The 21,819-nt window shown below is 40.4% G+C and overlaps 2 protein-coding genes across 6 annotated transcripts in view; one reads left to right on the plus strand and one right to left on the minus strand.

Moving 5' to 3' along the window:
• Positions 1 to 21,819, plus strand: part of TMEM232 (transmembrane protein 232) — a 155,385-nt gene that overhangs the window by 121,180 nt on the left and 12,386 nt on the right. The window lies entirely within an intron of this gene.
• On the minus strand, positions 15,572 to 16,237 carry LOC106732774 (histone H4-like). The gene is given in 1 exon segment (XM_075932032.2): positions 15,572 to 16,237. A coding segment is annotated over 1 exon segment (312 nt). The 3' UTR covers positions 15,572 to 15,925.

Here is a 21,819-nt window from a genome sequence, read left to right on the forward strand (position 1 = left end):
TGTTCAAAAGGAAAGAAAGTTATGGCCATATGCCAAAATGCCTGTGTAATTGTGTATCTAATCTGCACATTGAATTAAGTTTGGCCTATATTGCTTTTGTGGTACATAGGACATAAAGGAGTAGAAAACGGTCAGGACAAACTTTTAACGTATAGTTCATGACTATAAGACTTGAGTAAATTACCTCAAAGAACCCCAAACAATCTTTTAAATATAATTTCATTTCAACTGAATTATGTTCTCAGAATATTCCAAACTGCACCAGCTTTTGCCAAGATGGAGAGTACTATTGCCAGCATGAAGAATATTATCTCATTAAAAAAAAAAGTTGTGCCACAAGATGGCAGCCTAAAATCAGTCTTCTGTAGAAGAGACACTATCCATCTTCAGTTCTTAAAAATGTTTTCCAATTACTTTTGGTAAGCCTGTACTGTGAAAAGATATCAATCATGGTTATGAAATAATCAGGTGTGTGTTTGCAAGCCATGATCTGTACCTGATGATATTTTCAATAGTATCAAGGAGTAAAAATTTTAGCCATTACAAAAAAAAAAAATTGACATTCACCTGATACTTAGAATTAAAAAAAGGGAGGAAGGGAGAGAAGGGGGCTGAAAAGATATTTTACTAATGCTAGATAAAGAAGCACTACTACAAAATGTTTGTTTAATTATAATTTGAATATTCTGGGCACTGCTGTCTAAATTTTAAGTGTGTAGCTTGAACTCCGTAAGGAACATTTTGCAGTTTGCTTGCAATTAACTTAAATTCAGAATTAGTGCAAATCCCCTCTTAAGACAACACAATTTGACATTTTTCCCTTGTACAGTTTCTCTTAATTTCATTAAATACTAATTATTGTATATGACATAGTTTCCATTTTGCTCTGCATGTTTGAACTAAATTAAGGTTATATCAGAAAAATTCAAAGCATAATAAAATGTGAAACAGCTATTTTAACTATCCGTCATCTGATCTGTGCATTTTTAATGCTCTCGTGGTAGGAAGGCACCAATACTATTTAGTGTTATATTTCAAAGCACTGTACATTCATTAAGGTATTCAGATACTATCTTAAAAATGTCCATGAATATCAACTGAAAATATATTTTATTCTTTATGCTTTTGTTTGTGCCCTTTGCATGTTCCTTTTCTGCAGTGATTAAACAAATGATATGGCTGTTGCATCAATGTTAGAGAATGCAGTGATCTGTTTGCAAGAATTTGAGAAAAAAATCAAAGAAGGTAAATTTTGAACACAATGCAGTATTTACACCAGAAATCCAATTCTGAGAATTATATCCCTCAGCTAGGGAGAAAAAACAAAACTTGTGATTTTTATATCCAATCATAGATACCAACGGTGGAAATTTGATTCTGAATGCTTCTAAACAGTTCAACGAGCGCTGGGCAAAGTTTTTTATACAAACCTTTCCTCATCCACCACTGATAGAGTGCAGGTTTAGGTTTACAATAAATTTGAGTTGGATTTTTAAGGGACAAGATGGTTTATTTTGGAATTTTCAAAATAAAAAGTTCCAACTTCATTTCAGAAAGATTTTTCCGGTTGGGATTTTCTCTCAGTTTTACAGAAAAATATTTTAAAAAAAAACATTCTAACACTTTGAAATTGGAAATTAGACATTCTGTTTGATATAAAGTTAAACAAATGTTTCAGTTCATTGAGCGTTTTGTTTTAGCGCAGTGATTTTTTATTTTTGGACCTTCATGCAAACCAAACATACAATTACTTACAGACCCCTATTTATGTTTGTACGCCTGGAGTTATGTGCAGACATTTTGCAGGATAATTTTGTACATCAGATATATTTCACAAAATAGAGAGAACAGGCAATGTGAAAACAAAACAAGAGTCAATTTCTTATAAAATTATTCATTACAAGTGATTTTCTCTGCTTTTCTAATTAATTCTTACCATCATACTATGAGTGTGTCTAGACTACAGGTTTTTTTTTTGAAAAACAGTTGTTTTTCCTAAAACACTTCACTTACATCCACACTGCTATTATGTTCTTTCGAAAGAAAATCGAACGAATGCAGAGGGTTTTCGACATTGGTAAACCTAATTCTACGAGGGAGAACACCTTTTCCGAAAGAGCTCTTTTGGAAAAAGGTGTGTGTGGATGAAGAAAAGGGAGGGTTTTTTTTAAAAAAGAAGAGGCTTCCAGGAAAAAGCACAGGTGCCCTGGTGGTCACTCCATCCATAGTAATCACAGCTTTCATGCGAGAGAGTGTCCAATGAGTATGGATGCTCTCTTTTGAAAAAGCAGATTGCTTTTTCAACGCGCTTTTGAAGTGTGGACGCTGTCTTTCAGAAGAAGTTTTTTTGGAAGATCTCTTCCGAAAAAGCTTCTTTCAAAAGAAGCTTACAGTCTAGAATGTGTCAGGTTGGTATGGGATTATAATCTCCGTTTTGCAGATAAAGAAAAGCAAATAAAGTGAAACCGAATTATTTGTTGAAGTCAGGATGAGCCACCGACAGAGCTGGGATTAGAACTTCGGAGTTCTCAGTCGGGATGTTAAGTAATGGTTAATTAGCTAATCAAGTAGCCGATGGAATTTCCTGTACTGCTGCAGCTCTGCATTTTAAATATAGTACAAGTTGCTGGGCTCTTACTACATTTAAAGTGCAGAGCCACAGCAGGATTAGCTCCTGGGACTGGCGTAGTGTGGAGGCAGAGCCACAGTTGCTAGTCACTGTGTCTAGCAATCTAGCATTATTTTTAGTCTATGCTCATCATTTTGGTCTGCCAGTCAGTAGGTATTGTCAGTATAAATTGTTATATATGTTCACAAATTAGCTGCAAAAATAAAAGGTCTCATGATCAAGTTATTGTTGCAAATCAAATTCAGTTTGCTGCTAAACTGTATTCTAATTAGAGAGATTTAAAAAGAATTTAAATCCGGTCTTCTGTCCCGTTTTAGCCCTTCTCCCCTCCCCCTTTAGGTATTTTGTGCTCTAGAAAGCTGAGACAGACAAAGCTACGTTTCTTTTCTCTGTTTTTTTATTTCCATAACAGCAGGATTTGGAACTTCTGACAATTAATCAAATAGCTCTCTTTTCTTAGACAATTAAGAATATATTGTGATACATTAATGTTTGTGTATAAAAACCACACACTTCAAGATTATGATTTAAGGGAAATTATTTAAATATCAGCTTCCAACAGAGTTAATGTCACAAATCCTAGACTCCTATGAAATCAACCAGGGTGAAGCGAAGGGGGTAAATGTTGCAAGGAACATACTCCTCTCGCTGAAGGGGCAGCCATACATTTAAATAATTGCTCTGCCATGCTGAAATTTATGTCAATACATTGACAAGGCCTCAGGCACCAGAAAGCAAGCCGGGTTTCCTGGGGCTCAAGTCAAGTATAAGGCAGTAGAGAGGCCCTCCACACTTGTCTCCATTTCAGCACTGAAGTGCAAGAAGGAGGGGAAAGGAAGGACAGTATACATGCCCCCCAGACGCCTTGCCATTATAGGGAAGGGACATAACTGTTTCCTTGCCCTTTCTGCACACTGACCTGAGTGTGAGCATGCAATTTACAACTAACACAAGTGTAAGATGTCTGACAATTAATGCACCCTCAGAAGCATTATGCTTTAGGAGGCATCCAGCTTCCGGGTCTAGTACCCTTACCCAATGCAACATTGATTCTTGGAGCCACAAGACAGCCTTTCATTATCAGGCTTCTAGAATTAACCCCCCCCCCCCCCCCACACACACACACACACATGATTCTGCAAGCTACATTTCCTAAGTCTAATTGAAGATGATTGCATATGCACCTTCTCAAAAAGAGGAGATCCGAGGATATGCATCAACTCCCTTTATAGATTCTGATGTCCACAATTAAAAACAGCTGCCTAAAATAATGAACCATTGGTAATTACAAGATAACAGACATCAAATGCATATTAAACAGGCATCTTATAAGCAAAATTACACAGTAGTTAAGGTTAAAATGTACAAAGATGGCTCCACCAAAAAATATCAACTTCTGCCTTCTAATGCTAACTTGTTACTAACATTCTAAGTGATGTCTGTGTATAGCATGAGGATGTACTATAGCTTCATATTTCCTTTTCTTAGATCTTGCTTTGCCTTGTTCACTATAGCTTTGTCTACACTGCAGGGTTTTTGCGCAAGAAGCTTTTTGCGGAAGTGATCTTCCACAAAACTTCTTGCGCAAAAGCGCATCCACACCTCAAAAATGCATCCCAAAAGCAATGTGCTTTTGTGCAAGAGGGCATCCATGGATGCTCTTGCGCAAGAAAGTTCTGATGGCCATTCAAAGAATGGCCATCAGAACATGTGTGCTTTTTCTGGTAGGCTCTTTTTGAGCAAGAAACCCCTGTTGAGTGTCCACACATGCCTTTTTGCACAAGAACTCTTGCGCAAAAAGGAGTTATTCCTCATAGAAAGAGGTGTACCTACACCACAAAAAGCCCTCTGTTCTGCCATTTTACTGTACATTTTCTTGTGCAAAAACACACTTGAGGTGTGGACACTCTGAGGGTTTTTGCGCAAAAACCCTGTAGTGTAGACATAGCCTATGAGTATAAACTCATTGGGAGACCTATGTATTTTTTATTACATCTGCTTGTTGGAGTATAATACAGAGTAAGATATGACAGTTATATTTATCAATACTTGATCCGAACTTTCCAGAAGCGGCAACTGACCATTTTTGGTTGCTTTTAGTTTGGGGTTTCCAATGTGAGAAATCCTAACTGGAGCTGCTGTTTCAAATATGCTGAGTACCTATCCTCTACTAAAGCCCTTTAAGGGAGTCTTAAGTTGGGGGCAGAAGAACTGAGGCACAAATTCACTAGCCCTATCTGAAAATGTAGGTCCTCTTAAATCAGTATATTGAGTATTCATAGAGCTTCATGTTTAACACATATGTAAATAGTTTGCAGGACTGGGGCTAGAGTGAATATGGTCCAAGTCCCTTTGTGTAGCCAGGCACCTAAGTCTCAGTTCTAGGTACTACTGCAATCCGCAAAACCCATGGTAGTCTGCCATATCTATTCATTCTGCTGATACCATTATTGGACCTAACCAAGTGAGTTATAAGATCAAGAACACATATTCCTGCGCATCCAGAAATATAATCTATGCTATCATGTGCCGAAAGTGTCCGTCTGCTATGTACATTGGACAAACATCTCAGACACTTCGCCAAAGGATTAATGCCCACAAAACAGATATCAGACAAGATCACAAAGAGAAAACAGTTTCTTGCCATTTTAACCAGAAAGGACACTCTCTCAATGACTTAACCACCTGCATTCTGCTACAAAGACCTTTTACATCTGCACTTGAAAGGGAATCCTCTGAACTGTCATTCATGTTAAAATTCGACACTTTCCAAAAAGGACTCAACAAACATTTGAACTATCTCACCCATTACCAAGATAGTTTCCCCAATTATCACCTCTAATACCATTAACTCACAAACATCCCACTCTCCCTACCTCTAATATCATCAATTCACAGACACTTACCTTCCTTCCTCCCCCCCCCCCCCCGCATCCCCCTCCTGTTCTGCAATGTGATTTGTCCTTTTCATATTTGTTCATTTTTTTTAACTGTATCCTTTGGTATATATGGTTGTGACTACTTTCTTCCACTATTTGATCTGAGGAAGTGGGTCTGGCCCACGAAAGCTCATCATCTAATAAACCATCTTGTTAGTCTTTAAAGTGCTACATTGTCCTGCATTTTGCTTCAGCTACCCCAGACTAACACGGCTACATCTCTATCACTATGCCATATCTATAGGTGCCTAGATGTTTCTTGGTATGCTTAATGCTTCTCACTATTGGCACCTTGACACCTATTGCCCAATAAGCCTCAGCAAGAGAGGAAAAAAAAACTTTTGCCCAAGATTGCAGCTGATTGGTAGGTGGCTACAGACTCTGAGCAAAGGGAAGAATTGAATCCAGGTGTCCTGCATCCGAGGTCAGCATTTTAAACCACAGAGCTAAAAGTTACATGGACATCGCAATTACAATATGCAGCAAGGCAGGTACCTAACTCACTCTTGCAAGACAAAGGTTATATGCCTAACACACTGAAGCAGGAAAGGAGTGCTTGGCTGTGGATCACAAGAGAGATGCTAAACTCAAAGGGAAGGGGATTAGGACTTACCCTTCTCATCAACATTTCCCCATTCTGTAGCTTAGGTCGCTCCTCGCCCAGCATGCTGGCTTTTGGGGATCCCCTTCTTAGACACCATTCTCTCCATGCATTGAATAGGGAGGGAAGGCATCTAACTTAGCTTTTTAGATTCCATGGCTGGGCCAATAGTTTTCTAGATGCCCAAGAGTTAAACATTGTAATGTCCAAGTCCCTTTGTGGATCTGGGCTTATAGTCTAATAGATCTTTTCCAAAGTTTCACAGAAATTTCATGGAGGCAGAATGAAAATCCATACTGAAGATGGTGTAGCGTTACAGTGCCCCAATGGGAGGTCCCACGGGTATTTTCCTTCAGAAGGGCCAGGAAGGCTTTTAGAGCCCAGGGGAATCACAGTCCCTACACCTCTCCTTAACAGGGTGCTGTGTATACTCCCCTCTGTGGCTGGCCAAGTCTGCCACTGCTGCAAGCTGATCCATGACTCTGTTTCCTTGCCTCTTTTCAGATGGCTTGCACAGGAATGTTTACACCAGTATTCAGAGAAGCTTGAAGTCCAAGTGTGTCTGGCTTCTGTATCAAATGACTTTATTTATATCACCTTGCTCTGATGGGAGAACTTTGACAAATCTGTGACAAATTGTACAATTAACAGAATGTTTATGGAGTTGCTCTTCAGCCACTGCCTCCCACATGCTAGACATTCAAAGAGTACAAGTCACATCATTTAAAAAAAGTTAAGGAGACTCATGCACACAGCTTTCTTTAACTCTGCTATTAGTGAGTTATGCATCTTTCTGTTTAAAAAAAGACTACACCTCTCTCACGTGTAAAAAAGTTTCCCTTTGAGCTAATTTTGCAAGAATTCTGACCTTTAAATATTATGTTAGTACTGTGATTTACAGTGAAAATGTACAAAGTGAAAGTCATTTTGCATGATGGAAGCTGTCTATAATTAAACTTTAAACCCAGGCAGGCTTAAATTAGGGAAAATGTGTTTAGTGTTAGTGCTTTTTGCCCCTTCATATTGTGTTCTACTTTCTCAAATTAATTTTGAACCCACATACTGTGATGTGGCTATTTTTAACTGAGCAATGTTTCGTCAAAGGTTTCTATGGCCTCATATCTTTAAGTTTTTAGCTACATTTATAAGCTCTTCTCAAAATATCAAATTCTGGTTTGCATTGGAAAATGGAATTCAAAAATTCGACATTTTCTTCTATAGTTGAGCCTTTTTAGTACACATCAGTAGGGGAATTCACCCTTCGAGACAGAGTAAAAGAACAGAGTTTGCATTCAAATTATCTGCTTCAGAATAGCCTGAATTTTAATTAGATCAATTAAAAAAAGATCTATGTTTCAGGATTTGACATTTAACACATGTATGGTACTTGAAGCCAGTGCAGTCCTCTGATGCAGCCTCCTTCACCTTCTCATTACATTTTTTAAATAATCATCTTTAAGTTTTCTCCCATGATTTCCCCTTATGTTTTGGAGGAACTTGCCATAAACATCTACAAAGCTACCTCATCCACCTTCAAATCCCTCCCCTCTCCTTTTCCATTATGCTACAAAAAAACAAACCAAACCAAAAGAGCTTATCAGTAATTAGACTGCTGGTAGGCATTGGTCACAGCATGTTGTGCTATTTTGTTTATACTCCTGTTTGTAAACAGCTGTTGCTTCCTCTCTTGATTTTAGATTGTAATCTCTTTAGGGTAGAGGCTGTTTGTTCTTTGTTTGCTCAGTAACTACCAATGGGGCAGAGGAAAGAAGGCATCAAACTGGAGAACACTTTCAGGTTCTGGAAAAATGACCCACTTCTCTATTTTTGTGGCACATGTAAATTTATTTCTCAAGATAGAAATACCTATTAGATATCTATAATAATAGATATGCAGCTATACCACATGCACATTATCTCTGGCACTCTGCCTTTGACTCATGGCTCCCAATTATGAGCAATGTTGTTCCGCCTCATATCAGAAGAGAGGTTGCCACTGGCAAGTTACTGATGAAAGTATGTGCAAACCCAAGGCTGCCAAATACTGGCTTTCTCATCTGCCATGCCAGGATGTTAAGGAGCAAACACACTGACGAGAGCAATGAATGTCTGTTATAATTCTTAACCAGTCTATTGTCACCGAACCCACTTTCTGCCTGGCTGGTTTTGTCTGCTCCATCTTCAAATGGGCCCTGTTGAATGGGTTCCAGACAGGGCAAGGTCTCTGTGAAGCCATCCTGTATTGCTGGGATTTTCATGATAGTCCTTTGTGTAGTTGTGGTGCAACACAGGGACACACATTGTGACGAATTCCTGCTGACTAGGTTCAGCAGTGGTCAAGAACAGTAGAGTGTGACCTTTTCTCTACTGTGACCTGTACTGCTGGTCCTGGTTGTTTGTGGCCCCGGGGTGCGGGGTTCAGATCCAGACGGCCGGGGGGTGGGCCCGGCTGTTGGCAGCCACGTGGCGACCCCCTAGGAAGATGTTTGTGACTCCCTTGGGGGTCGTGACCCACGAGTTGCGCACCACTGGTCTAGAAGGACTGCAACAAGCCACTAAAGATACACATCTTAAATACATTAGATATAAATGCATGGGGTCAGATTCACCCCCTACTTGAAAGCCCTTTTGTGATCATCCACTAGAGCAAAAGGGCTAATGCAGTGGATCTGCCCAACCAGTTCTTGTGGCATAGGCAAGTCTCCAAATGGACTAAGTCAGGCAGTTTCCTTCACTGTTTCAAGTGTAATGGGTCGGGACTCTGACAGCGTGCCTTCTCTGCACAATGTTTCATTTAAACACTCTGCATGTGAACAAGCTAGTTTCCCACGTGCCTTTCTGGAATCTCTCAGAAACCTTTCTAAAAAGGTATGTACCAGCTCTAGAATAACACGGCTCATGCAGGAAATGCAAGCTTGATTATTGTATTGAACAGTTATTTATTATTCCTGTCCAACAAAGCTGAAAATAAGCGAGTGCTTCTACTTATCAGATATTACCCCATGAATCAGACTGCATAAAATGAAGCCTGTGTCAGCTAATCCTAGTTTTGAATTAAACATTATTCACTTTAAAATGTTGTTTTTAATTCTAGCAAGTCTGAAACCTGCTTATTCATGACAGTACAATATTCATTTTGTAATTCATTTAACTATTAGTATCATAGACTTTTTGCTTTACTGAGCCTTTCAGAAGCCAACCCATGTTTTACTTCTTGAAGCACAGTGCAGCTTTTTATTGCTAGACACGAGGCTGGTTTGTTAGACAAGTGATGTAAAGTAATTACATTTTGCTTGGCTAGTGAAGTGAGGATAGGTGATTTGCCTGTAAAGCCTTATGGAAGTAGGAGAAGTGTTTTCTATAGTTGCAGAGCACTAGGTGGGGCACCAGTGTAGTTTCTGCTTGGGCTGCTACAGAGCAGGGTGGTGAATGCCATTGTTCTCCTTAGATATTGGATAAGGTTAACAGAAGGCCAGTAGGATCTGAACCCCAGCTCCAAAGTTGTAGGAAGACCCAGCCTCTTGTTTTGTTTTGTGAGAAAATATACATACCATCTCTCATTTAATATCATATTGTGATGTTTAAGGAGCTCAGGCATCTGAGAGCACTTATAGTACAATATTATACACACATTAAATTATTGGCCAAGAAAATTGGCTATCTGTAGGTTTGAAAAGAAAGAAATTTTTATACAATTCAAATCTACACATAGCTAGTTTTTCCTTATTATTTATTTAATGGCCTATTTTAAAGAGGTATGCGTGAGGCATGGCGGGACATCACAAACTAAATATTGGGATGCTCCTTGAATTTTTAAAAAGACAATTAAGGTTAGTCAGATCACTCAAAGACAATTATTTTTTCCAGAACAGTAAGCAGTTTAATTTGCCAACTACGTCAGAGTAAAATAAGCTACAATAAATTATTTGCAGCTGCTTCTGCTTCATTGAAGTATTTGATTTGTGTTTGAGTTTATTTGTTTACAAGTCAGTTTTCCTATGTTGATGTAAAGTTATAAGCATGTTTATACTGATATATCAGTGTAGAGTGTCAGTAAATTTATGGAAATAATCTATTATGTAAACGTGTTAGTACTGGTATAGATATGTTTATCTTGAGTGGGTGGCACAATTCACCTATATAGGTTTCTAAACAAATATTTTTAAGTAAGTAAAAAAAAACCTCTGTGTTTGGATCAACCCTAGAATTTTACTACAACTATATATTTACATACTTAGTTGCTGCCACCAAACCCTGTTAAATTTTAAGTCAATCCTTGATTTACTACACAACCTGTTTTAAATCTATTTTGCATGCACAAAACCTGATACTCACACACAATGAGGTTTTTTTTTTTTTTACATGAAAGGCTGAAGAATATAGAAACACAAACCACCATTATTTTGGCTAAAAAAAAAAAATAAAAAAAATCTAAAGTTTTAGACTAAGTAAATGTGAAGCATATTATACAGACAGAGTGCTTGAACAGTTTTTATAGTGGGAGCGCGGAGAGCCATTGAATCAAACACTGTATATAAGGAATCAACTTCAATCCAGGGTGTGCAGTATGACTCCTAACAAATCAAGTTGCAGCACCTATGCACACAGGAAGATTATAATAAACAAATATCCCTGCATTTTTCAGAAAAGCAAAATATCCACGAGTTTCAAGGCAGAAAGTTTAGATATTTTTATAGAAAACTTGAGCAAATTCCTGATAAGGATCAGAACACTGGAACTTATCTAGCTACACAACTAGATGGCCATTCAGCTGCTCAAGTGTATATAAAAAGCACAAAACGTGGCATTTTTTCCATGCAAAGGGATTGTTTGTGAAATGCAAAATGAGCAGATAAAATTTGTCACTTTGTTAACTTCACTTACAAAGATGCTCTCTAAATTGGATTTTGCAATCTTCATGTGAGCCAGAAGTCATTAGAGCTCTATCACAGCTCCAATTTAACAGTTGGTAGTGCAAGTGGTAAATGTTACTATCACAATTAACTGGGCTTCAAAAAGGAATATTTTCAAAGAGAGGCTCCTATGTTACACTCCCAAAATGTTCAGGTTTAAAAAGGTAGTCCCACAAGCAAAATGCAGAGTTGCTGCATGCATAAAACAGAAATTTTAGGTAGCTGATTATAAGAAGGTAGACCCTAAACAATGAGAGGGCATTGAAAAAGTTTCCAAATGCCTTACAGTGACATTACAACAAACACAATAGCAAGCATTTTGCATTGACAACAAGCAGAAACTTTATATTGTAGCACACTATGCAATAAAGCCTTTCACTAATCTGAGTCTTATAACAACAAGACAACAACTAGGGAACGATTGAACCTACAATTAAAGCAAGTGCAGACATGGCAATGCTGATGTCAAGTAATAAGACCCAAATGAAATTTCCTTGTAATATACTGTGTTGGAAATTGCAGATAAAAATTGGAGGTGCTTCAGCTACTTACTTTTCTTTTAAACCCAGGGTTTATTAACAGAGTTCCATGTCTTGAAGCGACTTAGCTGTTTCTAACTACTTTTAGCAAATTGTAAAAATAAAAACCTAAAACAGCTGAGGCATGCATCATTTTCCATTAGGTCATGTCAGATTTCATCATCCTATATCATTTGATGTACATTAGCCCGATGCCATGTGAGGATAACATTCTATTCCTGATTTAAGGGTTTACTATCTAACATTTTCAGCAGAAATAAGTTGAGTGCAATCACCAAAAGAGCAGAATCAGTGTTAAGTACTGCCTTGAAATTAAAGAAGTCAACCTATCTGTAGTTTAGAAGATAATAATTATCATGTAGTGGGCTGCAGCTACAATAACTTACCTAAAAGAAGACTGAGAAAGAGAACTTACAGGCAGAAGTCCAGCTGAAAGACTCCAGCATCCAAAACAAGAGACTCAAAGAAAATCTGTATTCATAAGAAACATCAATTTAGCATTTAGGGTACTTCACTGCACACTTATTTTGGAATAAGCTATTCCTGAAGATATATTCTGAAACAGCTGGTTTTGAAATAGAGTGTACACACTACAGGGAAGCCTCAAAATTAGTCTGATGCAGGCTCCTCTAATGTGGATGCACTATCTCGATTTAGAGCTCCAGGAAGCACTGGGGAGAAATTACTTAGAATGGCCGAGTTGAGGAACTATTTCGAAATAGCAGCCGTGGAGAGTCCACACGGCAGCTATTTTGAAGTAGCTGTTTTGGAAGAGGAGTTATTCCTCGTGGAATGAGGTTTACAGAAGTTAGAATAAGCAGCCCATTATTTCGATATTTCGAAATAACGAATTGTTGTGTAGATGCTTGCATTGTTATTTTGGAATAATGCTAGTTATTCCGAAATAACAGTGCAGTGTAGACGCAACCTTAGAGTAAGGAAGGTGTAACTAACTGTGCTAGGTGAATAACAATCAAACACATCTGAAAAAACTAATTTAGCAACTAACCAGCAATGGAGCAAGAGGAAATTACATAGGTCACTAAAAAGAATAAACAAGACCATTACCTCCTAGATTTAAAATAGAAAACAATAATGTCAAAATGCTATTTATAAATCACATCACCCTCAAAATGATTTACAGACCAGAATCCCCACTACATTACACAGGCACGGCCAAAGGGTCTGGGGGGGTGCAAGGTAGGATGCTTGGAGCGGGGCCCCGGGTCTGGCCGCTGGATGGTGAATACTCAGCAGCACGGGGCCCTGAAAGCATGGACCCCAAGGCATTTGCCTTGCTCACCTTGTCCTCCTGCCAGACCTGACATTATAGTATTGGGCCCAAGTATCTTGTCAGAGCACACTCCACCCTAGCATAGCATGGCTCCACCAGCACATTACCATCAAGCCTCTCTTGCTTCCCCAAATAATTTGTTCCAAATCCAAAATATGTGATCATATTCCCTCTCCTAAGGTCTCTTCATTAAACCTTTATAAAGATACAGTTTCCTATGATCCTTCTCACTTGGGATTTCCAATTTCACCCTCAGTCCGCAGACTTTCAAGCTCCCTGTTCCCGCTTCTGTTCCCTCAGAGCCAAGGAGTTCTGTCAGCTGTACTGCAGCTCTTCATCTCTCTGGAGAGTCTTTTCCCCAAAGCCTCCTGTCCTGGACCCTGCATTCAAGTCCAGCATTCTTCTAGGTGAGGGATTCCATAACCCGTCTGGAATGTGCTGGAATGCAGACAGTTTGGCTAATCACCTTGTTCTGCTCTACCAGTGCAAAGCTGCCCCAAAACCAGCATAGCATACTACACCAGGGTCTCCCCTGTGCCTAGGGTGACCAGACAGTAGGTGTAAAATATCAGAATGGAATATGCTTGAGGGGAAATAGGTGCCTATATAAAACAAAGCCCCAAATATTGGGGCTGGTCCACTAGTTTCCAAGTCGCAATTGCGTAGCTGAAGTTGAAGTTGCTTAACTCAGCTTTTGACGCTGTCTACATTGCAATAAGTTGAAGGAAGAACACTCTTACTTCTCATGATAGCAGGGTTATCGGCATCAACTGGAGCACCCCTCTCACTTTGAATTAGCTGCTTAACTAAATGGCTAATTCAAACCCTGGAAGATTGACAGCGGCAGCTTCAATCTTCCTCTGTAGTGGAGAAGTACCTTCTGTGAATATCAAAATTCACTGAACTGAGTATTTTGGTCTCATGTTAAGTTAAAGTGATTTCGCATTAGGGAATACTTGAAGCTTGTACAGTTGGTTCATACATGAACATCTGCCAGGTGCTTTAGGGATGCAGCATTGCAGTTAGTTGAAAATACTGGGCTTCCACAAATGCATCAGGCTGCTTTCAGTGTTGTACAAATCCTGCAATGAATTTTCTTCCTCCGTTTAATATGTATGAATAGTGATAGCAGAAAATAAAGCAAAAGAAAAACATTCAGATTAGCAGAGAGGAAATAGCAAAACCCCATTAAAATGTCAGCTTTCAACACTCTTAGGTGAGCCCATTGGTTCTGTTCCTCTTTGCTAGAGGGCTTGTGAATACACAGGATACAGTGAACTGGGTGGGAATGTCTATTTCTTTAAAGTCATTTTGTAAAGTATAGGTCACAATTTTTTCCCTTTAAAATCGCACAGCCCTGAGCTAAAGTTTAAAGCTTATCAATGTCAAGTCCTATCCTCAGTGCAGAATCTGCAAAGGAGGACTTGATCTGTAAGACATCTATTTTCTGTTCACTAGAAAAATCATGATTTGCATTTCTCTTTTTCTGCTGTGAGTCACCAGGCCCTCAATTGATCTTCACTGACTGGCTTCATCTTAAATCGATGCAGGGTTATTTAGTGTGCACACTGAGAAACTACCACTTGTACTTCAGATGCTACAAAATCAGTCCCAAGGAATGTAAGCAATTCACATAGTTTCTCTGGATGAAATTGAACTGTGTTGTACTGCACAAAATTGACAGGGAGCTGAAGTGTAACTAAGAAGCTGAAAGAATTTAACCAACCAGGTAGTCAAAAATGGAACTGATTGGCAAGAATTCAGGACTTCTATGGTATAGTTAATTGTGTGTCAGCTTTAATGATACAATTTGTCCATCTGTTAGCTACAGTCTTAGTTGGTAGCTAAAGCAAATAGGATAAGGTTGATACAGTTAAGAAACATTTTATGGGGTTGTTTTTGTTTTTAAAGTTCACATACTGTTCCAGTTCTCTTTGAAGCCATTGCACACTATTGTTATAACAAATTCCAATATCATCACTGTACTTAAGGTAGCATCATAAAATAAATCCCTCTTTTCATTATTTGTTTTGTTGGTCTATAAAGTGCTACCAGACCTTTTTATTTTGTACACACTAACTCGGCTATCCCCTGAAGCTTCTGGAAATTATAGAAATTCATACCTTGTTAAATTTTATCCTAAGATCTCAGCAGTCCTGGCAGAAAATGCCTAGCTCTATATGGAAAAGTAATCACTGTATGTATATATTTTGTAAAAATTTGGAGAGCCTCACAGATGAAAAACATTATCTTATTTTTAATATTTTTTACATTGTTCCATGCAGAAGATGTGCTTGGTGCTTTATAGGCAAGTAAAAACGATAGATCTCTGCCCTTGTTTTTATGCTTTGCTATTAGTAAAAACGTGAGTTTTTTTCATTTTTTAAAGAAAAACATTTTATTTATGACTCTTTGAGCATAAAGAAATATGGCTAATCAGTTCCACTACACGAAGGAAAAATACTTTGAAATTGCTAAGCTTTTTTAACTTCAGAAATCCTTTGCTGTACAGGGGCAGTATATTTTAGTTACAAGATGGTATAAGACTCTTTACATAGTATCTCAATTTATACTACTTTTACAAGTAGGCATAATTACTGATATAAGTATGCAATAGTCAACTAAAAATGCTTTGGGGAAAATAAATGTGCAAAACAAGACCTATGCCAAAAATGTCTAGATTTTCAGGGAAACCCAGGAAAAAAGGGAATTCACAGAAAGGGAGTATGCATCCAACACTGTGGGAAAATATTAGTAATGCAAATGGCCAGGCCACATTCAGACTTAAAGTCCTTCACTCTCCTGTTCTCCTGTTCAGTTTCTTTTTTAAAATAATGTATCTGATTTTGCAGGTTCCTGTGTAGTTCCATTTTGTGTGCTCTAAATCCCTACATCACGTACCTTTTTCACTGGCTACAAATTGAGGCTACGGTACAGGACTAGGAGTTTAGGAGATCTGGGTTCTAAGCTTGATATAATGGAGATACTTCAGTAAGAATTACTGATAGGCTTAGCTTCCAAATCCATACAAAGTACAGCATTGGTGCTTCAGTGCATAAACTATGTCCACAGCAGTCACTGTCTTCCACTTTGCATGCTCAGTGTAAGTTACGGCAGCTCAGATCATGTTCTCCAGGAACAACTTCAGCATTCCCTGAGTCTCCTCATAAATGACACCTGAAATGCGCTTCACACACCCATGATGTGCCAAATGGTGGATAGCTGGCTTTGCAATACCCTGGATGCTATTCCTCCATACTTTCCTATGGTGCTTAGCGCTTCCTTTCCCAAGATCCTTACCTCCCTTGCCATGGCCAGACATGTTGGCTAGGTTTTCAGTCACAGCTGAAAACTTAGGACAAGAAGCAATGGGCTTAAACGGTATCAAGGAAATTTTAGGTTGGACATTAGGAAAAATTTCCCAAATGTGAGAGTGGTTAAACACTGGAATAAATTGCCTATGGGGGTTGTGGAATCTCCATCACTGGAGATATTTAAGAGCAGGTTAGACAGACACCTATCAGGGATGATTTAGATGGTGCTCGATCCTGCCATGAGGGCAGGGGACTGGACTTGATGATCTCTCGAGATCCCTTCCAGTTCTAGTGTTCTGTGATTCACTGCCTAATAGGTGATGTGAGGCCAAATTAATATTTGTTTTGTGCTTTGAGCTCTTTACATGGCAGGCATTATACATGTGCAATATATAGTGAGGATTCTTTATTATTGTTACTAGGGATGTGAGTAATTAACTAACTGAATAGGCGATGCATTTTGTATCGACTATTTGATTAGTCAATAGGGCGCCTTCTCCTTTGAAAGACAAAGACATCTGACGAAGTGGGTCTTTGCTCCAATACTTCAGTTAGTCTATAAGGTGCCATAGTGTTATACCAATAAAAGCAAGCAGGATCTTATGAGGGGGATAAGGCAAAAAGCCACATTTATTGTAAAGATAATAAGAAAAAATGAAGAAAAGATAAAAGCAAACAACGTTGTTTAACTACTTATTCCTATCACTACTTAACCCTTATACACATATACAGGTAGTCCCCGAGTTACGCGGATCCGACTTATGTCGGATCCGCAGTTACGAACGGGGATTTTCTCGCCCCGGAGGACGCAAGCGGCGGGACGCCTGGTCCCGCCGCCCGCCTCCTCCGGGGCAAGAAAAGCTGCTCCCCGTCTCCCTGGTCTGCTGCGGGAGCCAGCAGACCAGGGAGACGGGGAGCAAAGCCGCGCAGGACCCGGGGCCGGACCCGCGGCTGCTTCCAACTGATCTGGAAGCGCCGCGGTCCGGCCCGGGTCCTCCACGGCTTTGCTCCGCGTCTCCCTGGTCTGCTGGGGGGGGACGCAGCTAGTGCCCCCCCCAGCAGACCAGGGAGATGTAGAGCAAAGCCCGGGGCCTGTGGTAGAGCAGATGGGGCGCTGCCGGTTGGTCCCGCAGCACCGCTCCTTGGCGTTACTGGACCAACCCAGCAGTACCCCAGCTGCTCAGCCCCAGGAGTCCTGATTCAGCCGCTGCTGATCAGTTTCAGCAGTGGCTGAATCAGGACGCCTGGGGCAGAGCAGCTAGGGTGCTGCTGGGTTGGTCCAGTAGCGCCGAGGAGCGGCCGCGCTATTGGACCAACCCAGGAGCACCCAAGCTGCTCTACCCCAAGCGTCCCCAAGTTAGCCGCTGCTGAAACTGACCAGCGGCTGACTACAGGAAGCCCGAGGCAGAGTTGCTCTGCCCCAGGCTTCCTGGAATCAGCTGCTGATCAGTTTCAGCAGCAGCTGACTTGGGGACGCCTGGGGTTCTTAAGTTGAATCTGTATGTAAGTCAGAACTGGTGTCCAGATTCAGCGGCTGAATATGGATGCCAGTTCCGACTTACATACAGATTCAACTTAAGAACAAACCTACAGTCCCTATCTTGTACATAACCCGGGGACTGCCTGTGTGTGTATGTGTATATATATATATATATATATATATATATATATATATATATATATATATATATATATATATATAACAAACATTCATTCATACATCCGTTCATTCAAGTTCTGTGTATAGTTACCAGCCTGGAAGTTGCTTGTGACAGAATACTGGCCAGGTATTCTGTACACAAGTGATGGTAGTGGGGAGCGAAGTCCTGATCAGATGTGCATCTGAAGCTCCTGGTAGGCTGGCAGCAGAACCTTGGACTCTAATTCCATAGTCTTTTAGTCCAGTTCTTATAGGAATTTCTTCCTATGCCAGTCTATGGAAATTGCTGCATCATGCTGATGTCTTTAGGGTGGCTGCCAGGTGCTCGTCAGTGATCTCATCAGGTGGACCTCCAGTACTTGGTTTTCTCCACTTGACACCTTTTGGTTGCACTGGCACCTGACGCCTTCTTCAGTCCTTTGTTGCTGTATTCTCAGGCTGGCACCTCTCAGAACCATTCATTCATCGTCCAAGCACTCTCTCATACATTCCCTAATTAATGTTTCCCATACAGTATTTTGTATAATAATAAAAGTTGTAGTTACAAAAGTTTCTGGGTGGTATTGCTTAAAACATTCTTTGAGTGCTGAGTAAAGTTACAATGTTTTAAAGAGAACAGGCGTTAATTATGTAACAATGCCCTTAGTCAATTACAGGGCTTGGCTCCCATAGCAGAGTTAGTGGCTTGACAATGCATTGTTACAATGTATCTCTGCAATGTCAATTTCAAGCAGCCCCTTGCACAAGTTTGAGCATGCCCTGGGACACGGGGTGGGAGGAGTGGGGGGGTGGGGAAGCTATTTCTGGATACATAGTCCTAATATTATATTCTAACAAATTATATTCTAGAGGGGCAATAATTATAAATCTAAACATTTAACAATCTTAACAAATAATAATAATAATTAATAAATCTAAACACTTTAAGTTGTGAGGAACAAATTATGGGGAGTCACTTCCACTTGGGGGAATTACATTTTTAATACATTGATATGTTATCCCTACAATAGGACTCCTCGCCGCTTTTGCAGATTCAGACTAACACGGCTACCCCTCTGATACTTGTTCGCCTTTGAAGTGTAGCAACACCCAAGGGCTGTTGCTATACTTCAAAGGTGAAAGCACCGCGTGGAGCCTTGTGTCAGCTGGGGACTCCCCCGCTGCTCCCGGGCAATGTGTGGTGCTGTCACTTTGAAACACTGCAGGGGGCCCGACATCAGGCTCCTCACAGCATTTCAAAGTGGCAACACCCCGTGGAGCCTGGGATCAGTGGGGGAGTGCCCTGCTGATCCTGGGTGCCAGACAGCGCTGCCACTTTGAAATACTGTGTGCAGCCTGGGGACACCAGCTGGCCCTGGGCTGCACTGTGGCATTTCAAAGCGGCAGTGCTGTGTGGAGCCCAGGGTCGGGCCTCAGGGTCCACGCAGCACTGCTGCTTTGAAATACCCTTTCCTCTTCCCCCACTTGCTGTCTCTTTCTGATAGAGGCAGCAAGTGGGGGGAAGGGGAGAAGCAACTAGTCAACTAGCCTGTCGACTGTCTGATAAGCATTTACTTATGGGATAGTCAACTAGTCCTTCACATCCCTAATTGTTACTACAGGATGATAATGCAATTTACATTTTTAGGAAACTCCTTTATTTCATTTAGTTCCTGCCTTTTTCATTGTGCAGTATAGCTCAGGGATGCAAGAAAAGCAACTTCACGCAATTTCCCTTTTCTTCCAGGCTGCATGCAGGACTTTGCACTTGTCCCTTTAATTGGTCTCTCACCTTGTGTGTTTCATTGGCAGACAAATTTTATAGCTGTAATTCACCACTTGTGCAGCAACGTCTATGGTAGTAACTATGTAAGTTGCAATCTAAGCATGAGATACTTAATATATTTTAATCACCATTTTATGCAATCCTGCTCAGAGTTATAGAGGTGGTAATAGCTGAAAGCTGTCTACACTACAGCTATTACTGATGGAGCTGCACTGGTAATGAATTACAATTATGGAGCTTGCCAGTGTAGCCAAAGGCCATATTCACTCTCTCTAAACAATCTGCTGCCTTGTTCCAAGAACAGACTCTTGGATGATTGTGTGCAGTGGCTGCCATTGCTCCAGAACAACTAGATCAGTGTACTCCTTGACCCTCACTGTGTAAAGGAAACAGGTGTAGAGTAGGGGTGCATCTACACTGCACCCTCAGCTTGAAATAAGTTACGCAATTTGAGCTATGCAAATGCATCTTCACAGCACCACATTTTGAGATAAGCCACTATTCCGAAACATCCCTTAATTCTCATGGAATGAGGTTTACAGGAACGTCGGAATAGTGAACCCATTATCTTTCAAAATAACGGGGTTGTTTCAAAGAAGTGGAATAGCTGTTTCAAGATACTGAAAGTATCCTGAAGTAGCACCACAGTGTAGATATACCCTTAGGAGTGTTGCTTTTCAAAATAGCTTCATTTGGGGGAGTGTAACAGTTTGTGACCACAGCAGCGATGCCTCCCTCTGGTCACTGAGAATTAGCTCAGCTGGAGTGCCCTCTTCCAGCTGGTGTGTCACCTGCAGTTTCTGGTTGTCTATTTTCCACTTCTTTGTAACAGGACCTGTGTCCCTCCCAGATCACAGAGCCCTTCCCTCAGAGTACTGCACTACTGCAGGAGGAGAGCAGGTAGTCTCTGAAATACAAGCATAGAGAGTGAAAATATTCTCCATTTCCACTTCCCCATTCCTTGTGTCAGGGTGGTTCTCTGATTTATTACAAGGGGGAAATATGGGGGTGCTGAATGTCTAGATTTCCCTTTAAGGTGTGGAAGAACAAATTCTCCACTCTGTGAGGGGAACTGAAGGCCTAGAAAGGGCAGAGGTATGGGCAGATGGGGTGAGGCTAGGGCTAGTTTTCCCCCAGGCAGCTTCAGTGCTTCCTGGAACACAGGGCTCCTACAGTGATTTAAAGGGTCCAGGGCTCTTGCCACTGCTGCAGTAGCAGCAGTCATGACTAGGAGCTCTGGGCTCTTTTGAATTGCTGGGCCCTAGGGCAGTTGCCTCCCTTGCCCCCTCCCTACTGGTGGGCCTGCTGTTGCCCCTCTGCTGAGCAGTAGCAGAAGACAGCATCTTGCAGGTGAGTTTCCCAGTTGAGGAGACACCAATTGTACTGACTTTGGGTTGATTCTTAATATAGCTTGTTGATTTACACAAATTTCAAACCAGTCCTGAGATAGGAGTCAAACAATACACAACCAAAGCCATGTTTTGGGAATCCCAGCCCAGATATTAATACTTGGTTCCCTAGAAACAACTGTATACCAAGAACTAACTCTAGAGGAAGAGTCTAAGGCAGAAAGTAGCTTCTTTCTGTTTGCAGCAGTTCCTTCTGAAGAGCTCCCATCACCAAAAAGCTAACACTACAGTATTTCTTAAAAAACCATTCTGCTCACAACCTGAGTAAAAGTCGTAAGACTATGTATCAGTACCCTCCTGTGACTTTGTATCCAACAAAGGTTGGTTGAACAAGAGATATTTCCTTACTTACCTCGTCAGTCTCATATCCTGAGATCAACATGGCTACAAGCAATACTGAAAACAATTTTAGATACTACTGTGATGTGTGGTAGGTAGACAGTTGAAACTATCATGCTGCAAGTGCAGAGGTAGCCTTTTTATGTTACTGCAATGTTTATGGTATTCCTTATATTTAGCACAGAAGAGGGAATATGGAGAAACAGATTTTACTTGCAGTTGTAAAGATTTCAATAATGAGCACTATTTAGAGCTGGTCTGGGTGACAGTGATGAAAATTCCTGAGGTCTATTTACATTGTCACACCCTCTGTTGTTTTCATTGATCTAAATGCACTGATTGAAGATTTCCCCCAAAAGACTACCATAGACACAAGCATAGCATGTTCAATAGCACTTAATAACATAAGTGCTTCCA

The sequence above is a fragment of the Pelodiscus sinensis genome, chromosome 6 (assembly GCF_052426305.1).
Source record: "Pelodiscus sinensis isolate ZL-2025 chromosome 6, ASM5242630v1, whole genome shotgun sequence".
In the NCBI taxonomy this organism is placed as follows: Eukaryota; Metazoa; Chordata; order Testudines; family Trionychidae; genus Pelodiscus; species Pelodiscus sinensis.